This window comes from Carya illinoinensis, chromosome 6 (genome assembly GCF_018687715.1).
Source record: "Carya illinoinensis cultivar Pawnee chromosome 6, C.illinoinensisPawnee_v1, whole genome shotgun sequence".
NCBI lineage: Eukaryota > Viridiplantae > Streptophyta > Magnoliopsida > Fagales > Juglandaceae > Carya > Carya illinoinensis.
In genome coordinates, this window is record NC_056757.1 from 9,568,982 (window position 1) to 9,592,486 (window position 23,505).

Sequence of the window (23,505 nt, forward strand, 5' to 3'; positions counted from 1 at the left end):
TTGCATTTGGTGCGGAAGAGGGCGCAATCAGATATGTAGCCATGTTGGAAGGAGGTCCTTGAAAGGCATGATCAAAGCGGTGGTAGCACTGGATGACTATGTGTCCATTTTTGTTGCATACCTGACAAGTTGGCTGAGGAATTTTGGACTGAGATGGTGAAAATTGGTCAGAAGATGAGAACTGATTTCCTCTTCCACAGGTGTTGCGTCCACGACCCTGGTATCGTTGATGAGAGGAGTGCTGGTATTGGTGTTGTTTACCATCCTGGGAGCGTGAATCTTGTCTCGTTGCTACATTAGAATAGTTATAATGATTATATAAAATGAATTAAATGAGATGATTACAAAATCAGCCTACTTTATTGTGTTTGCTTTGCCATATGGGTTTGGGAATTTTATTAACTTTATAGTACTTTATAGTTTATATATGTGCCTCTTTGATGTTTTGCATCATTTATAAGGGGTTGTGGCTGTTATTGTAATGAAGGGTTTTTCTTGTAGTACTGGGATAATAAGTTTTTGTATAATTTATAATATTTTCTTTGTAAATAGGTTGAATGGTGATCGACTTAAACGATATTAGAATAGTTTTGATAACTTCTGGTGGCTAATTTTTGTAGAGGAAAAAGTGGAAATTGGAAATTGAATGAAAGGGAAATGGTGGTGGAGTTTCCGCGTTAAATTGAGGTCAATTTTGCCATCATTTTCCAGTCAAGCAACATTTTCTTCCAACCTCAAGTGGAGATGGCCAACCTAATTAAAGTTTCCAGCTTTATCATTTGACTTGAGTCTCCTACTTTTTTGAAAAGTAGTCCCGTGATTCATTTTTACCTACTCAAAACATTATAAAGTATAAAAAAAAATTTCAAAAGAATAATTGAGATGTAAAAAGCTTTGCCCATCTAACTTCATGGTCGTTGTCAAACATACATTTTCCTTGCATTTTGCTTATCTTAATTGCCAGTGACAGTTCCCATAGGAGTTGAGGAACAACGAAACTAGCCCCCAGGAATTTCTCCTTGCTTCATCTTTTTCTTTGTCGTGACAGACAAACGTCGATCAAGACTCTGCTTCAAGATTTTCCCAACTCTATGGGGCATTCTAACTTGAGCTCCCTAGTCTCTCTGTGTAGTACTATTTGTAGTGCTCTTATTGTTGTTTCTGTCTTGGGCATTGCTTCTACCACCTATGCCATTGGCGGGAAGGAGGCAGACAGGCTAGCCTTGCTTGAATTCAAGAAGGGAATAACCCATGACCCTTTCATGGTTTTCAGTTCCTGGAACAACAGCATTGACTTTTGTGAGTGGCGGGGTGTCACATGCGGTCACCGGCACAGAAGGGTCACGAAGTTGCACCTGGCAGCTAAAGAACTTGTCGGATCTATATCGCCTTTCATTGGAAACTTGAGTTTTTTAAGGATTCTGAAGCTTCAAAACAATAGCTTGATTCATGAAATCCCTCCAGAAATAGGTCGTTTGCGCAGATTAAGGAGCTTAGCTCTGCATAATAATACAATCAGTGGAAGAATTCCTACGAATATATCTGGTTGCATGCATATGGAAAATCTCAGTCTTGCTAATAACAATCTGGTTGGGGAAATTCCTGTAGAACTTTCCTCCCTGTCAAAGCTGAAAATATTTTCTGTAGGGTCCAACAGATTAAAAGGAATTATCCCTCCATTTCTTGGGAACCTATCTTCACTTGAGGTACTTTCAGCACCCTTAAATAATCTTAGTGGGAGTATTCCTCATTCACTAAGCAACCTCATGAATCTTAAATATATAGCACTTGGTGCTAATTTGCTTTCTGGGACCATCCCTTCACAAGTCTTCAATCTCTCTTCTGTTACTAATTTTGACGTTGGAGTTAATCAAATCCATGGAAGTCTTCCATTGGACTTGGGCATAACCTTTCCTAATCTCGAAAACTTTGCCCTTTCCATGAACAAATTTACTGGTTCCATTCCTCCTTCAATTTCCAATGCCTCAAATCTGCGTTTTATTACAATTGCAGGGAATTATTTTACTGGAAATGTTCCTTCTTGGGAAAAGCTGCAGAAGCTTCAATGGTTGAGCACCACAGACAATCCCCTCGGAAGGGGGGAAGCTGATGACTTGAGCTTTCTCTTTTCTTTGACCAATGCTACATTCCTAGAGCTGTTGGCTATAAACAATAACAGTCTTGGTGGTGTTTTACCTAAATATATCAGTAACTTTTCATCTACTCTGAAAGTATTTTTAATAGATGCCAATAATATAGAAGGAATTATACCAAGTGGGATCTCAAATCTCTTCAACTTAGAGAGACTCTATTTGCGGGATAACCAATTGTCAGGAACCATTCCCCATGATCTTGGAAAGCTTCAACAGTTGCAAGAAATGCTTCTAAGTGGAAACAATCTCTCAGGCAACATCCCAGATTCTTTTGGAAATCTATCTCAGTTAATCAGATTAGATTTAAAGAGCAACAACCTTCAGGGAAGCATCCCTTCAAGTCTAGGCAACTGCCAATCTTTGCTCTCATTAGATCTTTACAATAACAGTCTAAGTGGCGCCATACCTCCGCAAGTCATTGGCCTCTCATCCTTATCAGTCTATCTTGATTTGTCCCAAAATCATTTCACAGGTTCCCTTCCCATTGAAGTTGGGAATCTGAAAAACCTGGGTGCATTGTATGTTTCAGAAAACATGCTATCCGGTGAAATTCCGAGCAGTCTTGGCAGTTGTATTAAGCTGGAGTATCTAGCCATGGATGAAAACTTCTTCCTAGGCACCATTCCATCAAGTTTAGGTTCTCTGAGAGGACTTCAGCAATTAGTGTTGTGCCTCTGGTCTGTCCGAAAATCACACAAAACAATTTTAAAGTGGTTCAGCAAATTGCTTACGTCCACTGGAGCCTCTTTTATAGAATTTGTACGAGATTTACAAAACACTCTACAAAATTCTATTTCTCTCTCTCACGTTCCTCTTCCTCTCTTTTACCCACTGCATTTTATCTTCAGAGCTCTCTTCTATTTATAGGAGAAGAGCAGCCCACCTGTTGCAGCTTCTTCTGACTTGGGAGAGGGTGGGTGGCCTAACTATGGTAGGTGGTGGTGGGTGGTGGTGGGTGAGCATGAGTTGGTGGCTGCAAACCCAAACTCATTTCACACTCACACTTACACTTGGGTTGATTTTAACAATCACCCCCTCCACCCAAGTGTGCCATACCAGGATGCTTACAAACTGATTCATTCTTCAAATGAATGCACCAAATTCTTTGACATGAGAGACTTCTGCTATCGAATACGCTCCAATGCACCCGAGGGTGCTCAGCAGTGTTCAATACTGATCAAGTCCAAACAGTGTTGGAACTTGATCCCTGTGACGACCTTCGTCAACATATCTGCTGGATTATCTTCAGTGCCAATCTTCTGAAGTTTGATGTCATCTTCTTCCAATATTTCACGTACAAAGTGAAATCTGACATCTATATGTTTTGTTCGAGAGTGATATACTTGATTCTTGGCCAAATGAATTGCACTCTGACTGTCACAGTAAACGGTAACCTCTTGCTGCTCAAAGCCCAAATCTGTTACCAATCCCTGTAACCAAATAGCTTCTTTCACGGCTTCTGTTACAGCCATGTATTCAGCCTCAGTTGATGATAGTGCAATTGTTGACTGCAAAGTTGATCGCCAACTAACTGGTCCTCCAGCCATAGTGAACACATAACCAGTTGTCGATCGACGTTTGTCAAGATCACCTGCATAGTCTGAGTCAACATATCCAGTTACTAGACTATCTTCACTCTTCTCAAACCTCAAACCAACATCTACGGTCCCCGCAATATACCGTAGAATCCACTTAGCCGCATGCCAATGAACCTTTCCAGGATTATGCATATAGCGACTAACCAAGCTAACGGCCTGGGAGATATCAGGTCGTGTACACACCATGGCATACATTAAGCTTCCAACAACACTTGCATATGGTACATTCTTCATGTAGTCTCGCTCTTCATCGGTTTTAGGAGACTGCAATGCACTGAGCTTGAAATATGGGGCCATAGGAGTACTCACCGGCTTCGTCTTCGAGTCGATGTTGAATCGTTGCAGTATTCTCTTCAGATACTGTTTCTGAGTAAGGTGAACTATACCTTTCACCCTATCTCTGCTGATCTCCATTCCCAGTATTCTTAGTGCTTCTCCTAGATCTTTCATTTCAAACTCATTACTTAACTGAGTTTTTAAGCGATCTATCTCCCCCTTGCTTTTACATGCAATTAACATATCATCTACATATAAAAGCAAATAAATGAAAGATCCATTTGCAAGTTTTCTGAAATATACACAATGATCGTATTGGCAACGAGTGTATTTCAGATCCAACATAAAGCGGTCGAAACGCTTGTACCATTGTCGAGGTGACTGCTTCAAGCCATAGAGAGACTTCTTCAGACTGCATACCCAATTCTCTTTGCCAGCTTCTTTGAATCCTTCTGGTTGAGACAGATAAATCTCCTCTTCCAGATCACCATGTAAGAAAGCTGTCTTCACATCAAGCTGTGCTAACTCAAGATCATATTGTGCAACCAAAGCTAACAATATCCGAATGGATGAATGTTTCACAACAGGAGAGAATACTTCACTGTAGTCAATTCCCTCTGTCTGAGCGTAGCCCTTGGCTACCAACCTAGCTTTGTATCTCACTCCATTTTTAGCAGCTTGATCATCTTTCTGATTGAAGATCCACTTACAGCCAATTGTCTTCTTTCCTTTTGGAAGCGGCACAAGCTCCCAAGTCTGGTTCTGGTGAAGAGACTGCATCTCTTCATTCATCGCCTTTGTCCATTCAACTTGTTCACTGGACTGTACGGCTTCTCTGTAAGTGGTTGGGATCTCACCCCCTTCAGCTGGTAATGCATATGTCACATAGTCTGAATAACGTATCGGTACACGTTTCTCTCGTCTCGGTCTGTTGGTTGCTATTGACTCAGGTTGACTTGGAGGTACTATGACTGGATTATCAACCTCATCTTGTCCATGCTTTCCCAACTTCTTTGAAGTAATAAACTCCACACTCTGCGAATCATCTAATGTTTCGCCATCACTGCTGCCTTCACTGGAATCTTTATGCTTATGTGACTTAAGCATCTCAGATTCGTTGAATGTAACATCTCTACTGATGATTACCTTTTTGGACTCTACACACCAGAGTCTATACCCTTTTACACCGATACTAAAGCCCAAGAATTTTGCTTTCTTGGCTCTAGGATCAAGCTTACTTTCTTTAGCATGATAGTAAGCAGGACATCCGAAAATGTGTAAAAAGTCATAATCAGTAGCATGTTTACCTCTCCACACTTCAATGGGCGTCTTCCCATTATTGGCAGCTGCTGGTAGTCGGTTAATGAGGTGACAGGCATAGGTCACAGCTTCAGCCCAAAATTGTTTACTGAATCCAGCATTCAGCAACATACATCGCACTTTCTCTAATAAAGTACGATTCATTCGTTCTGCCACACCGTTCTACTGCGGTGTACCTCGTACCGTGAAATGTCTGACAATTCCCTCTCTCCGGCATACTTCCATGAAGGGGTCTGAAGTGTACTCACCTCCATTATCAGATCTGAGCCGCTTGATCTTCCTGCCGGTCTGAGTCTCAACCATTTTCTTCCAATCAAGGAAGATTTTCAGCACTTCATCTTTGTTCTTCATCGTATACACCCACACACGACGAGAATAATCATCAACAAAAGTTACAAACCAATGTTTACCTCCCAAAGATGCATTTTGGGTAGGTCCCCAAACATCGGAATGCACATAGTCAAGAATTCCCTGTGTATTGTGTACTGCGGTTCCAAACTTGATTCGCCTCTGCTTTCCCAATACACAGTGCTCACAGAAAGACAGTTTACATGTCTTGGCACCTTTGAGTAAGCCTTGCTTCACCAGTGTTTGCAAAGCTTTTTCTCCTGCGTGTCCCATACGCATATGCCAAAGACTGGTGGTGTCGGCATCAGTCTCATCTAGCTTCTCACAGCCTGTGGAAGCTCTTCCATCAACAGTACTTCCTTGCAAGAAGTACAAGTTTCCTCGCCTCAAACCCTTCATTGCCACCCGAACTCCCATTAGTACTTTGAGAGTTCCATCTTCAATGGCGATTCTGAATCCCTTTGAATCCAGAGATCCCAGTGAGATGAGATTCTTCCGTAAGTCCGGAACGTACCGAACTTCTGTCAGAGTCTTGACGCTGCCATCGTGCAGCTTTAACCGAATGCTACCTACTCCTTGAGTCTTACAGGCACTATCATTGCCCATAAGTACTGCTCCACCATCAATCTTTGTGAAATCAGTAAACCAGTCCCGATTGGGACACATATGATAGGTACATCCGGAATCCATAATCCATTCATCGGAACGACAAATGGATGATGAACTTGCCAAGGCAAAATCTGACTCGTCATCTCTGTCCACGACATTGGCTGTGTTGGGTTGATTCTGCTGTTGTCCCTTCCGGTTGGGACAATCCTTCTTCCAGTGTCCTTTGTTGTGACAAAAGGAACACTCATCTCTGGCGAGTTTTCTGCCGACTGATGAACCACGCGATGTGGCTCGAGTTTTCGAATGAAAACCTTTCCTCCTTCCGGGATACCTTGACTGTGGTCTCCCCCTTGCTGTTAGCGCTTCACTTGATGTATCTTGATGTACCTGTTTATCTTTTCTCCGGTACTCATTGCTAATTAAAGAGCTAGATACATCTTCAAAACTAATCTTTTCCTTCCCATACAATAGAGTAGTAATTAAATGCTCATATGTATCAGGTAAGGAATTCAACAGTAGTAAAGCCTTATCTTCATCTTCGATTTTAACATCCAAGTTTAACAAATCAGCAAGAATTTGATTATAATTATTCAGATGTTCAGACATTGAAATACCTTCACGAAATTGGAATCTGAAGAGCTTCTTCTTCAAGTGCAAACGGCTCTCAATGCTCTTCTTCATGAATTTATCCTCCAATTTCTGCCAAAGTACCCTAGCATCTGTCTCTCTCATGACAAAATACTTTTGTTCTTTGGTAAGGCATAATCGGATTGTACTACAAGCTTGAGTACTAAGCTTCTTCCAACCCTGATCAGTCATATCATCTGGCTTTCCTCCCAACGCAATATCCAACTCTTGTTGGATCAACACGTCCATGACTTCACATTGCCACATGCCGAAGTTGCTTGTTCCATCGAACTTTTCAACTTCAAACTTGGCATTTGACACAGTGGACCGACGTCCCGAGCTACTGGAATGTTCAGAGCTCCTGTCTCTTCCAGATCCTTCCATTTGAATTTTAAAAAATTTAGACTCAAAATTTCAAAATTCTAACCGTACGGATGAGTCCGGAATGATCCAAATAGTAAGAAAGCACTATTTGATTGTTGAAATCGGACTCCGAATGGCTTAGATCAAGCCGAAATTGGATCTGAAAAACGGACGGTTGTGATCTGTCTGGAGCGTGGGATGCACGCGCTGAACAGTGCGCGTGGGCGGCGAGTAGGCGCGTGTATTACACGCGCTACAGTACTGTCTGCGCGTGGGGAGCGCGTGAGGCGCGTGTATGTCACGCGCTGAACCTTTGTAGGGCGCGTGGGAGCGCGTGAGGCGCGTGTCTGTCACGCGTCTTCAACCTCTGGAGCGCGTGAGGGCGCGTGGGAGCGTGTAGTTCAGTCGTCTTCTTCCTCCGACGCGCGTGGGGGCGCGTGGATGACAGCAGTGCACGCGCGGACCTTCTAGGGGCGCGTGTGAGCTACTCCGACCTCCGTTTTCGATTCCGTTTGCGGCAACGGATTCGTCTCAACGCGAGGAACACCCTGGAGTTGTCAAAAATTGATTTTGAACAACTTGAATTTTCGGACAGCTCGAACCAGAGCTCTGATACCAATTGTTGTTCCTCTGGTCTGTCCGAAAATCACACAAAACAATTTTAAAGTGGTTCAGCAAATTGCTTACGTCCACTGGAGCCTCTTTTATAGAATTTGTACGAGATTTACAAAACACTCTACAAAATTCTATTTCTCTCTCTCACGTTCCTCTTCCTCTCTTTTACCCACTGCATTTTATCTTCAGAGCTCTCTTCTATTTATAGGAGAAGAGCAGCCCACCTGTTGCAGCTTCTTCTGACTTGGGAGAGGGTGGGTGGCCTAACTATGGTAGGTGGTGGTGGGTGGTGGTGGGTGAGCATGAGTTGGTGGCTGCAAACCCAAACTCATTTCACACTCACACTTACACTTGGGTTGATTTTAACAATTAGATCTTTCTCGAAATAATCTATCAGGAAAAATTCCAGATTTTTTTATGGATTTGAAAGTTTTGGAGCTTTTGAATCTATCTTATAATAATCTGGAGGGTCTGGTGCCTATAGATGGAGTTTTCAAGAACTCCACAGCAACTTCAGTTGTAGGAAACAATCACCTATGCGGAGGAATACCTGAGATGGAATTGCCTAAATGCAACTTTGGGAAGCCGAAGAAGAAGAAATTGACAATAATATTAATAGTTTTCGGGATTTTAGGGACAACGTCTGTGATCTCTTTCTTATTTATCTGCTGGTTAAGAAAGAAAAGAACAGAATCAATTTCAAACTCTCCAGATTTGTCTTATCAAAGTCTCTTGAAAGCCACTGGAGGGTTCTCCCCTGATAATTTGCTTGGTGTTGGCAGTTTTGGATCCGTGTATAAAGGAATCCTTGATGAGGGTAGAAAAACAATTGCTGTAAAGGTTCTAAACCTTTTGCAGCGTGGAGCTGCCAAAAGCTTTCTTTCTGAATGTGAAGCCCTGAGAAATATCAGGCATCGAAACCTTTTGAAGGTACTAACTGTTTGCTCAAGTGTTGATTTTAATGGTAATGATTTCAAGGCACTAGTTTATGAGTTCATGATCAATGGCAGCCTTGAGGATTGGTTGCATCCAGTTGCAAAAGAAGATGAAGAGCAACATGAACCAAGAAATCTTAATCTTTATCAGAGGTTGAATATAGCCATTGATGTTGCGAGTGCATTGGAATATCTCCATTATCATTGCCAAATACCTATTGTTCACTGTGATTTGAAGCCTAGTAATGTTCTTCTCGACGATGAAATGGTTGGACATGTTGGTGACTTTGGATTGGCAAAATTCTCTCCTGAAGTGAACCATATAAACTCTTCTAATGAACAATCAAGCTCTATTGGCATAAGAGGAACAATTGGCTACACTGCTCCTGGTAAGAATACATTTCTTGTTCTAACATTTCTAAGCTTGATCTGAGGACAAACTAGCTTAGCAATTTTATTTTCCTTAAAACCAAATCTCATGGGTTCCTCACATGGACAGCATCATAGCACATGTTACTCTCTTAGCATATGCTTTTATTTTCTTCAAAATTATGAGACATGAAAAGTTATTGTATATCAAATGCAGAGTATGGTATGGGAAATAAGGTGTCTGTCTATGGAGATGTGTACAGTTATGGGATCCTCCTATTAGAAATGTTTACCAAGAAAGGACCAGGACCCACAGACGACATGTTTCGAGGCGCTGTGGACCTACATTCATTTGTCAAAGAAGCTTTGCCTCATCGAGTGATAGAGATTACAGATCCAATTCTTTTCCAGGAAAGAGGAGGAGAGAGAAACTTCAGAAGAAACAAAATCCCGGAGTACCTGATTTCGATATTAGGGATTGGAGTTGCTTGTTCTACAAATCAACCTGGAGAACGGATGAACATTAAAGAAGTTGTAGCACGGCTTCATATGATTAAGAAAAAGCTTGTTGCAGATGATGATGTTTTTGTTTAGTTGTAGCACAGCTTCATATGATTAAGAAAAGTCTTGTTGCAGATGTTGGTTGATTCTGAGCTTTTCTTGTTTGTTTACATAAATGAGATAACATCAAAGTTGAAAGTTAAATAAAATACGATTAGAATATAAGTTTTTAATATTATTTTTGTTTTGAAATTTGAAAATGATGAATTTTTTATTGTATTTTGTGTGGGAGTTTGAGAAATTTATAATGATTAAATTAGATGAGATGAGATGATTTGTGAAAAAGTAAGTATGAGCCTCAAATAGATAAGCTCCATACAAGCCATTTGTAAAAGGGTGGGTTTTACTAATAAAAAATAGTTTTTTTTATACTCTTTTTAGGTGGGATCCATTTTTTTACAAAATTTTGTATGAGACTTGTCTATTTGAGATTTGTGCAAATCATTCCGCTTTGTAAAAATAAATGAGTCCTAAATCTAATAAAATGTACTATGATATTGTCATAGTTAGCTCATTAATATGATTTGGTCTTTATGTTGGACGTGAAAGAAGCTGAATAGACTAGAGGATGTTTCGTAATGTTTTTTATCTCATATCATCTCATCCTATCTCATTTCATTCCAAAACATTATCCAAATACAAATACTTTCAAACTAATCATTATAAAATTTTCAAATTAATTATTATAACTTTCTCAAACATTCAAACAAAAGAAAAAAAAAAAGTAAACATTTTCAAATCTCAAAAATAAATATAATATTAAAAAATTATATTCTAACAATATTATAACTTTATAATATTTTTATTCAACTTTTTGTCTCTCATTTTCTAAACCCCATAAAATAGATATCATAACTCAAATGAACTATTTTAGTACTATTCACAAACTATTTCATTACTTTTAATAAATTTCTCATCTCATTTCGTTCCCCAAGCATTCATGATTTTCTTGGTCACTTGGTCAATTATATAATTTCTAATGAAATATTATGGCTAGATTGAAATAATTTCAAGATTCCGTTTAAATCAAGATCTAGAGCTAGATATGATCCTCGGTCCCTCTCTCTCTTCTATCAAAGACGGATAGGGTTTAGTACCCCTATTTTTTCTACACGGGGAATAGTCTCACTGGCTGTGAGGGTGGCGACGGTTGATAGTTAAAATGGTGGAAGACAATTTGACCAAGAGGTGGGAAAGACTCCATCTGTCAAAGGAAGAAACATCTGTGTTTCAAATAAAAACAAAGGGAGCGAAGGAAGGAAACATACAGGGGAAGCTTTGCATCATCAGCAAGGTGCTATCGGAAAAGGGAGTCAACAATGAAGCTTTTAGGGTGACAATGTCTCAAATCTGGAGGCTACAAGGGTGGGTACGTTTCAAAGACCTTAATGAACAATGTTTCCTAATAGAGTTTCAACAAATACAGGATAAAGAAAGAGTCCTAAGCAGTAGACCCTGGTTCTTTGATAGGAACCTAATAACAATACAAGAAGTAGATGAGAATGTATCTCTGAATGTGTTGAAATTTCAGTACGAGCCATTTTGGGTGCAATGCCATAACCTACCACTGGCTGCAATGACTGAAGAGGTAGGAGAGGACTTTGGCTCGTCCCTGGGACACGTGATAAGGGTGGATGCAGACTCTAATGGTTCTGCTTGGGGTAGATGCTTAAGAGTGAGGGTTGCACTGGATTCACTAAACCATTATTGAGGGGAAAATGGTTGGAGTTTGAAGGGGAGAATATCTGGATCTCTTTTAAATATGAGCAACTCCAAAATCTCTGCTTCCATTGTGGGATCCTTTCCCATAAAGGTAGAACATCCTCAAGACCAAGGTTTGATCATCACCAAGATGAACAACCACCAATGCAGTTTGGGGCTTGGTTACGAGCTCAACCAATGAATACCAACCTGTTTGATTTTAGAAAATATGGAGGCAAGCCTGAATACAACAACCAGAAAGAAGAACAACCTGAAGAGAGGTTTAGGCAAAATGAAACAATCCATGGCAAGTATAAGATGGTGGAAACTGAGAAGGGTACTGAGGAGAATTCATTGAGAGAGGGGAAAACCTATGAACATAGCAAAAAGACAGTGAATCTAACACCCAAACCTTCGGATTCAGTAGAGGAGTGGTTCATTCCTGTACAACTCAAACTCAACACCCAACTGGGAAAGAGGTTCTTACAGAACCTTTCTCTCAAATGGACTTAGACTAAACCATCTCTAGCTTGAGAGGAACAAATGCCAAAGTAGGTTCCACCCTAAATGGTGCTGTAAATCTAGCTGAGGGAAGAGCAGATAGAACCAGGAGGAGTAACAACTCGAGAACAGATAATGGGAATACTAAAACAAGCAAATGGAAAAGGAAGGCTAGAGGAGAGGCAATTTCTAGCATGGTCTTGGGTGATATCACAAATTCCCACCAAGTGGTAGGGACCAAAAGAAGAGGCTGGAAGAATAACACAGAGCATGACTTGTCTCCAAAATGACTTAGGAGCAATGAGGAAAACACAGAAAACCAACTTGAAAAGGCAATGGTTGGCCTCCAGCCATGCCAAAACAAATGAGTATTTGAATATGGAATTGTCGAGGGCTTGGGAACCCTCAGACAATTCGAATCCTTAGGAAATTGACTAAGGACAAGTGCCCACACTTAGTTTTCCTTGTAGAAACTAAGTGCAACAAAACACGGATGGAAGAGGTAAGAGTTTCTCTGAGGTTTGATAGCTGTTTTGCAGTGGACAGTGTGGGAACAAGTGGTGGGATTGCTATGCTATGGAAAGAAGATTGGAAAGTCCAAATTACAAGTTACACTCGATGGCATATTAATGCTCATGTACAGGATGAGGGAGGAAGTCCTAGTTGGCAATTTACTGGATTCTATGGCCACCCAAATACATTGAAAAGGAAAAGCAGCTGGGAGTTGCTCAAAATCCTTAAGCCAAACCCATCAATGCCCTGGCTATGTGGAGGTGATTTTAATGAAATTCTTAATCAAAGTGAAAAAGTAGAGGGAGCAAGAAGACCATACACTCAGATAGAACATTTCAGGAAAGCCTTAGAATAATGTGGGATCCGTGACATTCACTCACAAGGGCAGAAATTTACCTGGTCTAATAATAGGAGGGGTAGAGGTTTCACAAAGGAGAGAATTGATAGGGCAATGGCCAATAAGGAATGGGGTGAACTTTTTAACCAGGCCTACTGCAACAGTTTGGTGGCTATTAAATCAGATCATTCCCCATTACATGTTAATATGAAGCATATAATGTATGGAAGGGGCAGAAAAAACAAGATTTTTAGATATGAAGCAGCATGGGAACTGAAGGAGGACTGTGTAGGGGTTATTAAAGAGGCATGGAGCAAAGGCCTAAGAGGGAATTCACAAGCAGATAGAATGAGGTACAAGCTAAACCAGTGTAAGAGGGATTTGTTAATGTGGAAACAAAAAATAACACAGCAAGCATAAGGGGACTTAGCTCACATTTTGACCAGTATTAGTCACCTACAAGATAATGGTGATGGATCACATATGGACAGAATGTAGACTTTACAAAGAAAACTTGATACTACACTAGCTGAAATTGAGATGAAGTGGAAACAGCGTGCCAAACAGGATTGGCTGAGGAATGGAGACAAAAACACTCATTTCTTCCACATGCAAGCCAACCAGAGAAGGAAAACCAACTCCATCAAATCCATTTCAGACAATGCTGGGAATATAGCTCATGAACAGAAAGAAATTGGAGAGGTTTTCATAGGTTTTTTCTCCTCTCTTTTCACTACTTCCTTGCTTGTTAACTTTGAAGCTTGTTTACATGCCTTACACCCAAAAGTTACAACTGAGATGTCTACAAGTTTATTGAAAAAATTCACAATTGAGGAGGTTAGAGAAGCCTATTTCCAAATGAATCCATTGGGCTCCCCTAGACCTGATGGATTCCCTGCTCAATTCTATCAAAAACACTGGGAGGTGGTGGGGGAAGATGTCTGCAAATTTGTTCTCCAAGCTCTTAACCAAGGTGGCTCACTCCAAGAGGTGAATGAAACCTTCATAGCTCTGATCCCCAAGATTAAAAATCCTAAAAAGGTGTCTGAATTTCAACCTATAAGCCTCTGTAATGTCCTCTACAAGATAGTTTCAAAAACATTAGCAAACAGATTGAAATGCATACTTCCTTCCTTCATATTTGTAAATCAAAGTGCTTTTGTCCCTGGGAGACTAATCTCAGATAACACTTTAGTGGCCTATGAGGTTCTACACTCAATGCAATCAAGGATGAACAGGAGAAAAGGCTTCATGGCACTCAAATTAGACATGAGCAAAGCTTATGATAGAATTGAATGGAGATTTGTGGAAGCTGTGATGAAGAAACTTGGGTTTCCCCAACTCTGGGTCCACCTGATCCAAAATTGTTTAAATTTAGTCTCATACTCTATCCTAGTAAATGGAGAGCCTTAACAAAATTTCTACCCTTCTAGGGGAATTCGACAAGGGGACCCTCTCTCCCCCTACATTTTCATCCTATGTGCTGAAGCCCTTTCTGCACTACTGAACCAAGCTGAAGAAAGGGGAAGCTTAACTAGTGCTCCATTGGGAAGAGGCCCTACAAAGGTGAATCATTTGTTCTTTGCAGAGAATAGCCTAATTTTCTGTCAAGCTACAACTGAGGAGTTAAGTAGATTGCTAATGATCTTGGAAATTTATGAACTGACCTTAGGAGAGGTACTAAACAAGGACAAATCTTTAGTGTTTTTTAGTAAGAATACAAAACAAGAGATTCAGAACCAAATCCTACAACTTGTTGGCATCAAATCTAATGGGACTTTTGAAAAGTATTTAGGGCTACCAGTAATGGTGGGAAGGGCAAAGATTGCAGCATTTCACTCCCTTATAGACAGAACCTGGGCTCGAGTAGCAAATTGGAAGATAAAGCACTTATCCAATGCAGGAAATGATATATTGCTCAAAGCTGTGCTCCAAGCCATTCCAACCTATGCAATTGGGATCTTTTTCCTCCCAACATCCATCACAAGAAAACTGAATCAACTCTTAAGAAAATTCTGGTGGGGATATAATGAAGATTCATCAAAGATTCATTGGATTTCTTGGGAACAACTAAGCTCTGGCAAGGAATTAGGGGGCCTGGGATTTAGAGATTTTAAAAGCTTCAACCTGGCAATGCTATTAAAACAAAGTTGGAGAATGCTACAAGATCCTACCTCACTGGTTACTAGAGTTTACAAGCAAAAGTACTTCTCAAAAGTGGGCTTATTGGAGTCAAATTTGGGGTTGGGTCCCTCATATGCCTGGAGGAGCATCCATAAAAAAAGGACTTCTATGGCGAGTGGAAAATGGAGCCAGCATCAATCTTTGGAAGGAAAAATGGATCCCAACCCTACCTTCTCAACAGATTTCATCACTAAGAGGCAATGATGTGTGGTGTGAATTGGTCAGTGACATAATAGACCCAAACCTGAAAACATGGAGAGAAGACCTTCTCCAAAAACTGTTCTCAAACTAGGAGATTGAGGCCATCAAAACCATACCTATTAGTCTAGGAGGAAGAGAAGATAAAATGACTTGGCAGGCCACTAACAATGGGCAGTATACAGTTAAAAGTGGCTATCACTACCAGAGGAGTTTGATTTCTGAATTGGAGGGGGAAGCATCGAGGAAACATAGTGAAAAAGATGTGTGGAAAAGACTTTGGAAGATGAAGGTTGCCCCTGCTGTTAAATTCTTTGTGTGGAGAGCATGCAGTGACGCTCTCCCTATCTGTGCCAATCTGACAAGGAGGAAAATACTAGAAGACCCCTTATGCCCAATCTGCAGAAGAGAACCTAAAACTTCAACCATGCTCTATGGGGGTGCTCAGCTGCAAGGGATGTATGGAGCCAAGGGTGCATCAAGGTTCAAAAGATGTCACACCACAACAACATGTTCTTCAATGTATGGACCCTTCTAGTACAACAGCTAGATCAAGCTGAATTGGAGGAGGTGGCTGTAACTTTGAAAGGGATATGGACTAGAAGGAATGAATTCCTACATGGCAAAGGTTTCAAACATCCCACGAGCATAACCCAAATAGCAAGGAATGAAGTCTCGTCCTTCCATGAGGAAAACCAGTCCCAACTACCTGAGCAATTGCAGAGAAGCCAGAGAGAAGTGAAGTGGCAAAAACCAGAAGCAGGATATTATAAGCTAACTGGGATGCGGCATTGAGGGTGGAATCTAGGAAAATGGGGTTGGGAGTAATCATTCGAGATGACAATGGCAGAGTCATAGGTACACTTAGGGAAACTCGGGACATCACAGAAATCCCTTTTGATGCTGAAGCTCAGGGTCTTTTACTAGCAGTAGTTTTTTGCTAGGAAATTGGATTGAGTAATCTAATACTGGAAGGAGACTCTAAACAAGTTATTGATCTTCTGCAAACAGAGGGATCCAACTGGAGTAGAGGGAGACTGATGATAGAAGATGCAAGGCAACTATTGAATTCTTGGAGTCAGTGGAGAAACGTGCATGCGTGTAGAGAAGCAAACATGGTTGCACATGAGTTAGCTAAATCAACTCTCAATTTCTGTGTAGACCTATATGATATTGAAGAATGCCCCTTGTGCATTCAGTCAATTGTAGCTATTGAGATATTATAAACTTGGTTATTAATGAGATCAGGTTTTCCTTTCAAAAAATAAAAAAAAAGAGCTAGATATGATCCACTGCATGCAATAATTTCAACTTGTGGAATATTGCTTGAAGTATACCACCAATGTAAATAAATTAACTAATTTGTTTTTCTTTTAATTAATTATTGTTAACACGATCACATGAATATTTCCATCGAATTTGTGAGATCTCTGATTATTAAAAAGGATAAGAGACTGATCAATGGAGGCATTGAATGGGAAAGAAGTGGGCATTCATCATGTTAATTCAATAAAGGGATATACTTCTTTCTAGCTAGCTGGATGAACCCAAGTGCTAATGAATATTTTTTTTTTTATCCTTTCCACTTGGATGGGGACGGTCTACGCCCGAAGATCAAGGCACGAGAACATTGCTTGGTGTTGAAGGTGATCACAAGCGCATATTCAATATTTTGAAGCTGTTGGCTTTATAAGACAAATCCTCGAAGTAATGAAATGAAGAAAAATAGTAATTAAGAAAAAATTTACCAAAAACTTATTTATCTACTTATCAATTATTGATATGTTAAAAATTATGAAATTTATAATTTAAAATTTAAAATTTAAAATAATAATAATAAAATAAACCTTAGAAGTAAAATTATAAATAAAAATATAAGTATATGTAGCACTAATATAATATTAATGAGTCAATGTTTTGAAATGAGGGTTTCTCGTACCAAAGAGATTTAGAAAATAAAAAAGAAAAAAAAAACTACTTAAATGAAAATACACTTTTTTTCTCGTACAAATTAGGAACCTCTGTAAAATTAAAAATCATAATTGTTGGTTATCGGGGACACTACTCAGAGTCATGACAACTATATATCATGCCCACGTGTGGTTGCAGTTAGGGCCATTTTGGCATTTTTTTTTTTTTTTTTTTCTGTTTGATACATTTGGAGGAGGGGATTTTAAACTCTAGACTTCCATTTTGGAGGCAGAGAGTAATGTCAATTTGATTTACAATTGGCATTTTTTGTTATAATTTGTATTTAATTTATATTTAAAAAATAAGATTTACAATTGATGCCCAAACATGATATACTCTCTCTCGGTCTGTCAAAAATAATAAAAAAAAAAATCTGATTCATATATTAAAAAAATCATTTTCTTAATAATAGGTCTTTTCAAAAAATAAAAAATAATGTTCGATATTTATATACTCTAAAAGAATACAACCTATGGAAGGAAACTCTTGTGTATTGCATATCAAGATGTTACACATATATAGGCCATATACATTATAGCTGTCAGTATAAATATAGAAAGTTGTCTAGCCTAAGATCATGCACAGAATAGATACAATTAGTGCACATTTACAGGGATGCTAAAAATACAATTGTAGCCATTGTCATTGCATTGGTTAAGGCAGAGAGTTACGTTGCACGTTGTCATGGGAGATGTCCTTATTACGCCCCTTCAAGCACAACAAGGGCTGTAAAACAGTCGGTTCGGATTGGAGAAACCGACCGGACTGAACGGTGTGGTGCGGTGCAGACTGGACCGAGAAACATGAGGTTCAGTTTTGGTCCACAATTCCTCAGACCGAATTAGTTCAGTCCGGTCCACGGTCCACAATTCCTCGAACTGAACTAGACCGGACCAACCAAATTAAAAAAAATATATTTTTGATTTTTTATATATATTATTTTATATTATAATTATATAATTAATTAGGTAATTTTCATCTAACCTATTCCCATTTATAATATAAAATTTTAAATATGTAATTACAAAATAATATTCTATTAATTAAGTAGTGTATATTATCAATTAACTTATAACCTATTCACCATTAACTAATTACTAACATCTACATCTATATCTAATTAAAGTTATTAGATAAATTTTTTGAAAATACCTAAGTTGTAAGTAAATACAAAACAATTGGTAAATTATAAATTAACTAACCTAATACCAATTCCCCATTATGCATATATGTATATATATTATAATTTATATATAAATATAATTTATAATATGTATTATGTATGTATATATAATTTATAATTTATAATATGTGTCATGGACCATATAATTTTCTTTCATGAGTTAATTACATAATTTACATTAATAATTTACCTAATTTTAATTTAGTAATTTAACTAAAATTTTTAATTGATTTATTTGAAAAAAAAAAAGAATAAAAAAATAATTGGATCGAACCGAATGGATCGATTGAACGGGATCAGACCGAACGGACCTACTAGATGTTCAGTTCGGTCTGGTTTGAGAAAAATAATGGACCGAAAAAATGATGGACCGAATCGGACCGGACCTTTTTCACCCCTGAGCACAGCATGGAGGAACAAACGTCGAGCTTGTCTCGTAGGAATGAAAACCGAGTAGACACAAGTGGCTTGGTTAGCCCATCTACTAATTGGCCTTTCCTAGAAATGAACTTGACTTCAAGGGATTTTTGTTGAACTTTTTCCCTAACAAAATAACAATCAATTTCCACATGTTTGGTACGAGCATAGAAGACAGGGTTGGCAGTGAGGTAGGTAGTACTGATGTTGTCACACCATTGAATCAGTTGCTATGGAAGGAAGATACCCAGCTCTCGTAGCAATGGTTGTAACCAAAGAGATTCGGTTGTGGCATGGGCGATGGCTTGGTATTAAGCTTGGGTGCTGGAACGGGCCACTATCGATTGTCTTTTAGAATTCCAAGATATAAGGTTATGACCCAAAAAGATGCAAAATTCAGAAGTGGATTTACGATCATCAAGGCTTCCCGCCCAATTGGCATATGAGTAGATGGATAATTGGGTTGAACTGCTCACCCGAATTAATAAACCAAAATCAACAATAAACTAAAATTCGCTTGACCGCTATCCAATGTTCTTCGGTTGTTTTGTGCATGAACTGACAGGTTTTGTTGACTGCAAAGGATATCTTTGGACGTGTTAGCAATAGCTATTGGAGCGCGCCAACTACACTTCGATATAATGAGGGATCGGAGCAAGGAGAACTAGTGAGTAACGACAGCTTCTGAGATGATGACATGGGTGAAAACTGGCTTGGCTTCATGCATGTTTGTTCGATGAAGCAGGTTTGTGATGTATAAGCTTTGAGACAAAAGGAGGCCATCAGCAACTGTCAAAGCCTCTATAACCAAGAAGTAGCTCAATCCTCCAAGATCCTTTATTGCAAATTCAAGATTGAGAGCAGAGATGAGGTCGTTAATTGCAGATGTACTAGAGCAAGTGATTAATATGTCATCGATGTAAACCAACACAAAGTGACTAAGCCATGCCAAGAAATAAAGAGAGAGTTGTCCAAGGCAGAGTTATGAAAACCAAGGGTGTAGAGATGGTCATGAAGTCTAGAATACCATGCCCTTGAGGCTTGTTTAAGCCCATAGAGTGCTTTGTGGAGACAACAAACATGATAAGGAAAGCTGGGATGAATGTAGCCGTGAGGTTGGCTCATGTAAACTTCTTCAGATAAGGTCCCATGGAGAAATGCAATTTGGATATCCATTTGTCGGATAGACTAAGTGCCTTGTTGCACGGGTGCAAGGGACCAAGTGCCTTGGTTTCATGAGAGCTAAGAATTCATCATCCATGGCGGCATGCCACTCACTATATTTGCATGCCTCGAAGTAGCACGTTCGTGCTTTTGGAACAGAGCCAATGGTGAGAAAAGTCTGAGAAAGAGGGTACCTGACCGTGCCATCTACGGGCGTTTAGGCTTTAACAATGTTGTTTTGGGCTTGAGTCTGCATTGGGTGAGCACGAAGTTGTGGGAGTACTTCGGCAGCAGCACTGTCAGATGGCATTGGAATATTAGGAGGGTCATTGTAGGACGTCGGGAGATCGAGTGAAGGGTCCAGACTGTGTTGGTTCAGATGGGAGTGACGCATTATGTGGTTCGGGTGAAGGAGATGACACGGGAAGGGATTCATGCAGAGAGGGGGATGCATTGGTGTCATTCGGAGGGAACACGTAAGGGAGTATAGTGGTTTTAGAGTGGGGTGTGGACGGAAGAGCAGATGGTGTATGATGAGTGCAAAATGGAAATGATGGTTTGTCAAATATCACGTGTCGAGAGACAAAGATGCAACCTGAACTAAGATCAAGGCATTTATAACCGCGGTGAAGACTATTATAGCCAAGGAAAACACAGAGTTTGGAGCAGAAATCGAGTTTATGTTTGTTGAAAGGTCGAAGGAAAGGAAAGCAAGCACACCTAAAAGTTTTGAAGAAGGAAAAATCGGGTGTTTGTTTATGTAATTTTTCATGTGGGGAGATTCCAAGAGGAGTCGTGTGAAGGCGATTGATAAGATAGGTTGCGGTGAGAAAAGCATCATCCAAGTAGATGTGGGGAATGCTACTCTGAGAGAGGAGAGAAGACCAGTTTCAACAATATGGCAATGTTTACTTTCAATGGAGCCATTTTGTTCGGATGTGTGTGGACATGTCACGCGATGTTGAATTCCAACATTGGCAAAGAAAGTATGTAAGGAGCAAAATTCACCGCCTCAATCGGTTTGGACTGATTTTATTTTGCAATTAAAATGATGTTCAACAAGTTCTCGAAAGGAGATAAAAACTTTCATGACATCGGATTTATGAGAAATGGAAAAAAGCCATGTATATTTACTAAAGTGATCCACAAATGAAACATAATATTTATTTCCATTTGATGAAAAAATTGGGAAAGGACCCCATACATCAGAAAATATTAATTCAAGAGGCATTTGAGAAGTAGACGGAGAAGGAGAAAATGGAAGACGATGACTTTTCCCTTGTTGACAAGCGAAGCAAACACCGGGACTTTTATTGGTTGAAACTGGTAGAGAAAAGTTTGAGATGAGTTGTTGAATAGTGGCACATGAGGGATGTCCCATGTGACAATGCCAGACTTCAAGAGGGGCACGATGAAGGTGTATAAGCCATCTTTAGTGTTGCCGCTAAGAAGTGTTGTACCCATGGCTTCGTCCTTCACCAAAAAATAAGAGGAATGAAACTCAATGAACACATTATTCTCATCAGTAAATTGGCTTACAGAAAGAAGATTTTTCTTAATGGTAGGCACATGTAGTAAATTAGATAATGAGAAAGATTGAGTGGGAGTGTTTAGAGTTGTAGAACCAATGTATTGTATGTGCAAACCTGCCACATTGTCTACTTGTATTTGATCACTACCAGCGTAAGGTTCAGCATGAATGGTGAGATTTTGAAGGTCATGTGTCAGATGATTTGTTGAGCCAATGTCAGGGTACTAGTTTGCATCTGGTGCGGAAGAGGGTGCAGTCAGATATGCAGCCATGTTGGGAGGAGGTCCTTGAAAGGCTTGATCAAAGCGGTGGTAGCACTGGATGGCCGTGTGTCGAGGATTGTTGGACTGAGATGGTGAAAACTGGCTAGAAGATGAGAACTGATTTCTTCTTCCACAAGTGTTGCGTCCACGACCCCAATATTGCTGATGAGAGGAGTGCTGGTATTGGTGTTGTTTCCCACCCTGGGAGCGTGAATCTTGTCTTGTTGCTACATTAGTCGACCCTCTGTGGCTTCAAGAGTGGAGTTGTGTTGCACAAGTCTCAATTCAAAATTGATTAGGTGACTGAACATTTCTTCAGTGGGCATTTGATCAATGCGAGTGGAGATGGAGGCCGTGACTACAGCATCATAAGTGGTGTCGATACCACCTAGGAGATACGTTGTGAATTCTTGATCAAGCAGGGGCTATCCAATGGCAGCTAAAGTATTTGCAAAAGACTTCATTTACTGAAAATATTTAGAGATAGACTGATTACCTTTCTTGGTTGTTGCCATGAATTGACGAGTTTGTATAGCAGGGACGGTTGAGTGTGCAGAGAACATTTTCTCCAGCGATAACCACACTTCTCTGGAGGTGGTAAGACCGACCATTTGAGCAAGTATGCCTTCAGACAGGGAAGACACCAAGGTGCTAAGCACTACCTGATCTTGGAGATACTAGGTGGTGAATTAGAGGAGCCTTTGACAGAGATTGCGTTTGACGCTCTAATACCATAAAACAATACAACTTATGGAAGAAAACTCTCGTGTATTGTATATCAAGATGTTACATATATATAGGCCATTTACATTATAGTTGTTAGTATAAATATGGAAAATTATCTAGCCTAAGATCATGCACATAATAGATACATGCAATTAGAGATTTACATGGATGCTAAAAGTATAATTGTAGCCGTTGTCACTACATTGGTTAAGGCCAAGAGTTATGTTGCACGCTGTCATCGGAGATATATATCCTTATTATACTCTAAGATTATATCTACCGATACTCTTTGTACTTATCCTTAATTTAACTAGAGCATTACAGATAGAATAAAATAAGTCACCATCCTCAAAATAATCCAACAATCTTACGCAAGCGTCATTCTCATGAACATGTTCTTCATGCTTTTTTGTTTTCATTTTACACGTCTTCATTATTTATTACTTCTTATTTTATTTCAGATATGATTGCCAGATTTGGTAACTGCTTCATAGAAAAAGGCAGATGCTTTCTTGAAACGTGTATATATATATTATAATGCCTCGTATGTAGCAGTTGATCCTAGTCATAGAGTGACCAAAATCAAACTTATAAGATTTTTCCAAAATCTTATTGAATTAGACGTAAAACTAATGGAGAGGGGTGGATCCCAACATACATACTTACTATATTAATTTTGAATCTGTTCAGGTTTTTTTATTCTAACTTAGTAATTCGACCCACTTATTAGACAAAGTATAAAGTCATATACCAAAAATTTTAATTTATCTTATGTTGCCCAGATGACTAACACAAGAGGGGGGTGAATTGAGTTGTATTAAAAAAAAATAACAATTATAAATCAAATATATAATATAAAATATAAACAAAATATGAAATAACATTAAATATAAAGAGTAAGGGTAAGAGAGAAGCAAATTCAGTATGTTAACGAGGTTCGGCCCCACTGCCTACATCCTCGCCTCAAGCTACCTATTGAGGATTCCCAAATTCACTATTCAACCTCATTCAGGTGGAGATAGAAACCTATTACACTTTTGAA

At 39.4% G+C, this 23,505-nt stretch overlaps 3 protein-coding genes across 4 annotated transcripts; all 3 read left to right on the forward strand.

Moving 5' to 3' along the window:
- The first annotated feature begins 875 nt into the window (after positions 1-875).
- LOC122314374 (probable LRR receptor-like serine/threonine-protein kinase At3g47570) lies at positions 876-9,884 on the forward strand. Of its 2 annotated transcripts, none has more exons than XM_043129906.1 (3): positions 876-2,817; positions 8,283-9,233; positions 9,431-9,884. In XM_043129906.1, the coding sequence occupies exons 1-3, from the start codon at positions 1,092-1,094 to the stop codon at positions 9,805-9,807; spliced, it is 3,054 nt and encodes a 1,017-aa protein (XP_042985840.1). In that variant the 5' UTR covers positions 876-1,091; the 3' UTR covers positions 9,808-9,884. The 2 variants fall into 2 exon arrangements, with proteins under 2 accessions (XP_042985840.1, XP_042985839.1); XM_043129905.1 differs by having other exon boundaries at positions 877-2,810; positions 8,276-9,233.
- A 1,052-nt stretch (positions 9,885-10,936) lies between these two features.
- LOC122312612 lies at positions 10,937-11,988 on the forward strand. Its single transcript, XM_043127266.1, has 2 exons — positions 10,937-11,435; positions 11,588-11,988. The coding sequence occupies exons 1-2, from the start codon at positions 10,937-10,939 to the stop codon at positions 11,986-11,988; spliced, it is 900 nt and encodes a 299-aa protein (XP_042983200.1).
- Positions 11,989-15,356: 3,368 nt separating this feature from the next.
- On the forward strand, positions 15,357-16,003 carry LOC122312613. Its single transcript, XM_043127268.1, has 2 exons — positions 15,357-15,558; positions 15,657-16,003. Exons 1-2 carry the CDS (start codon positions 15,357-15,359, stop codon positions 16,001-16,003), a joined length of 549 nt encoding a protein of 182 aa, XP_042983202.1.
- Positions 16,004-23,505: the final 7,502 nt, after the last annotated feature.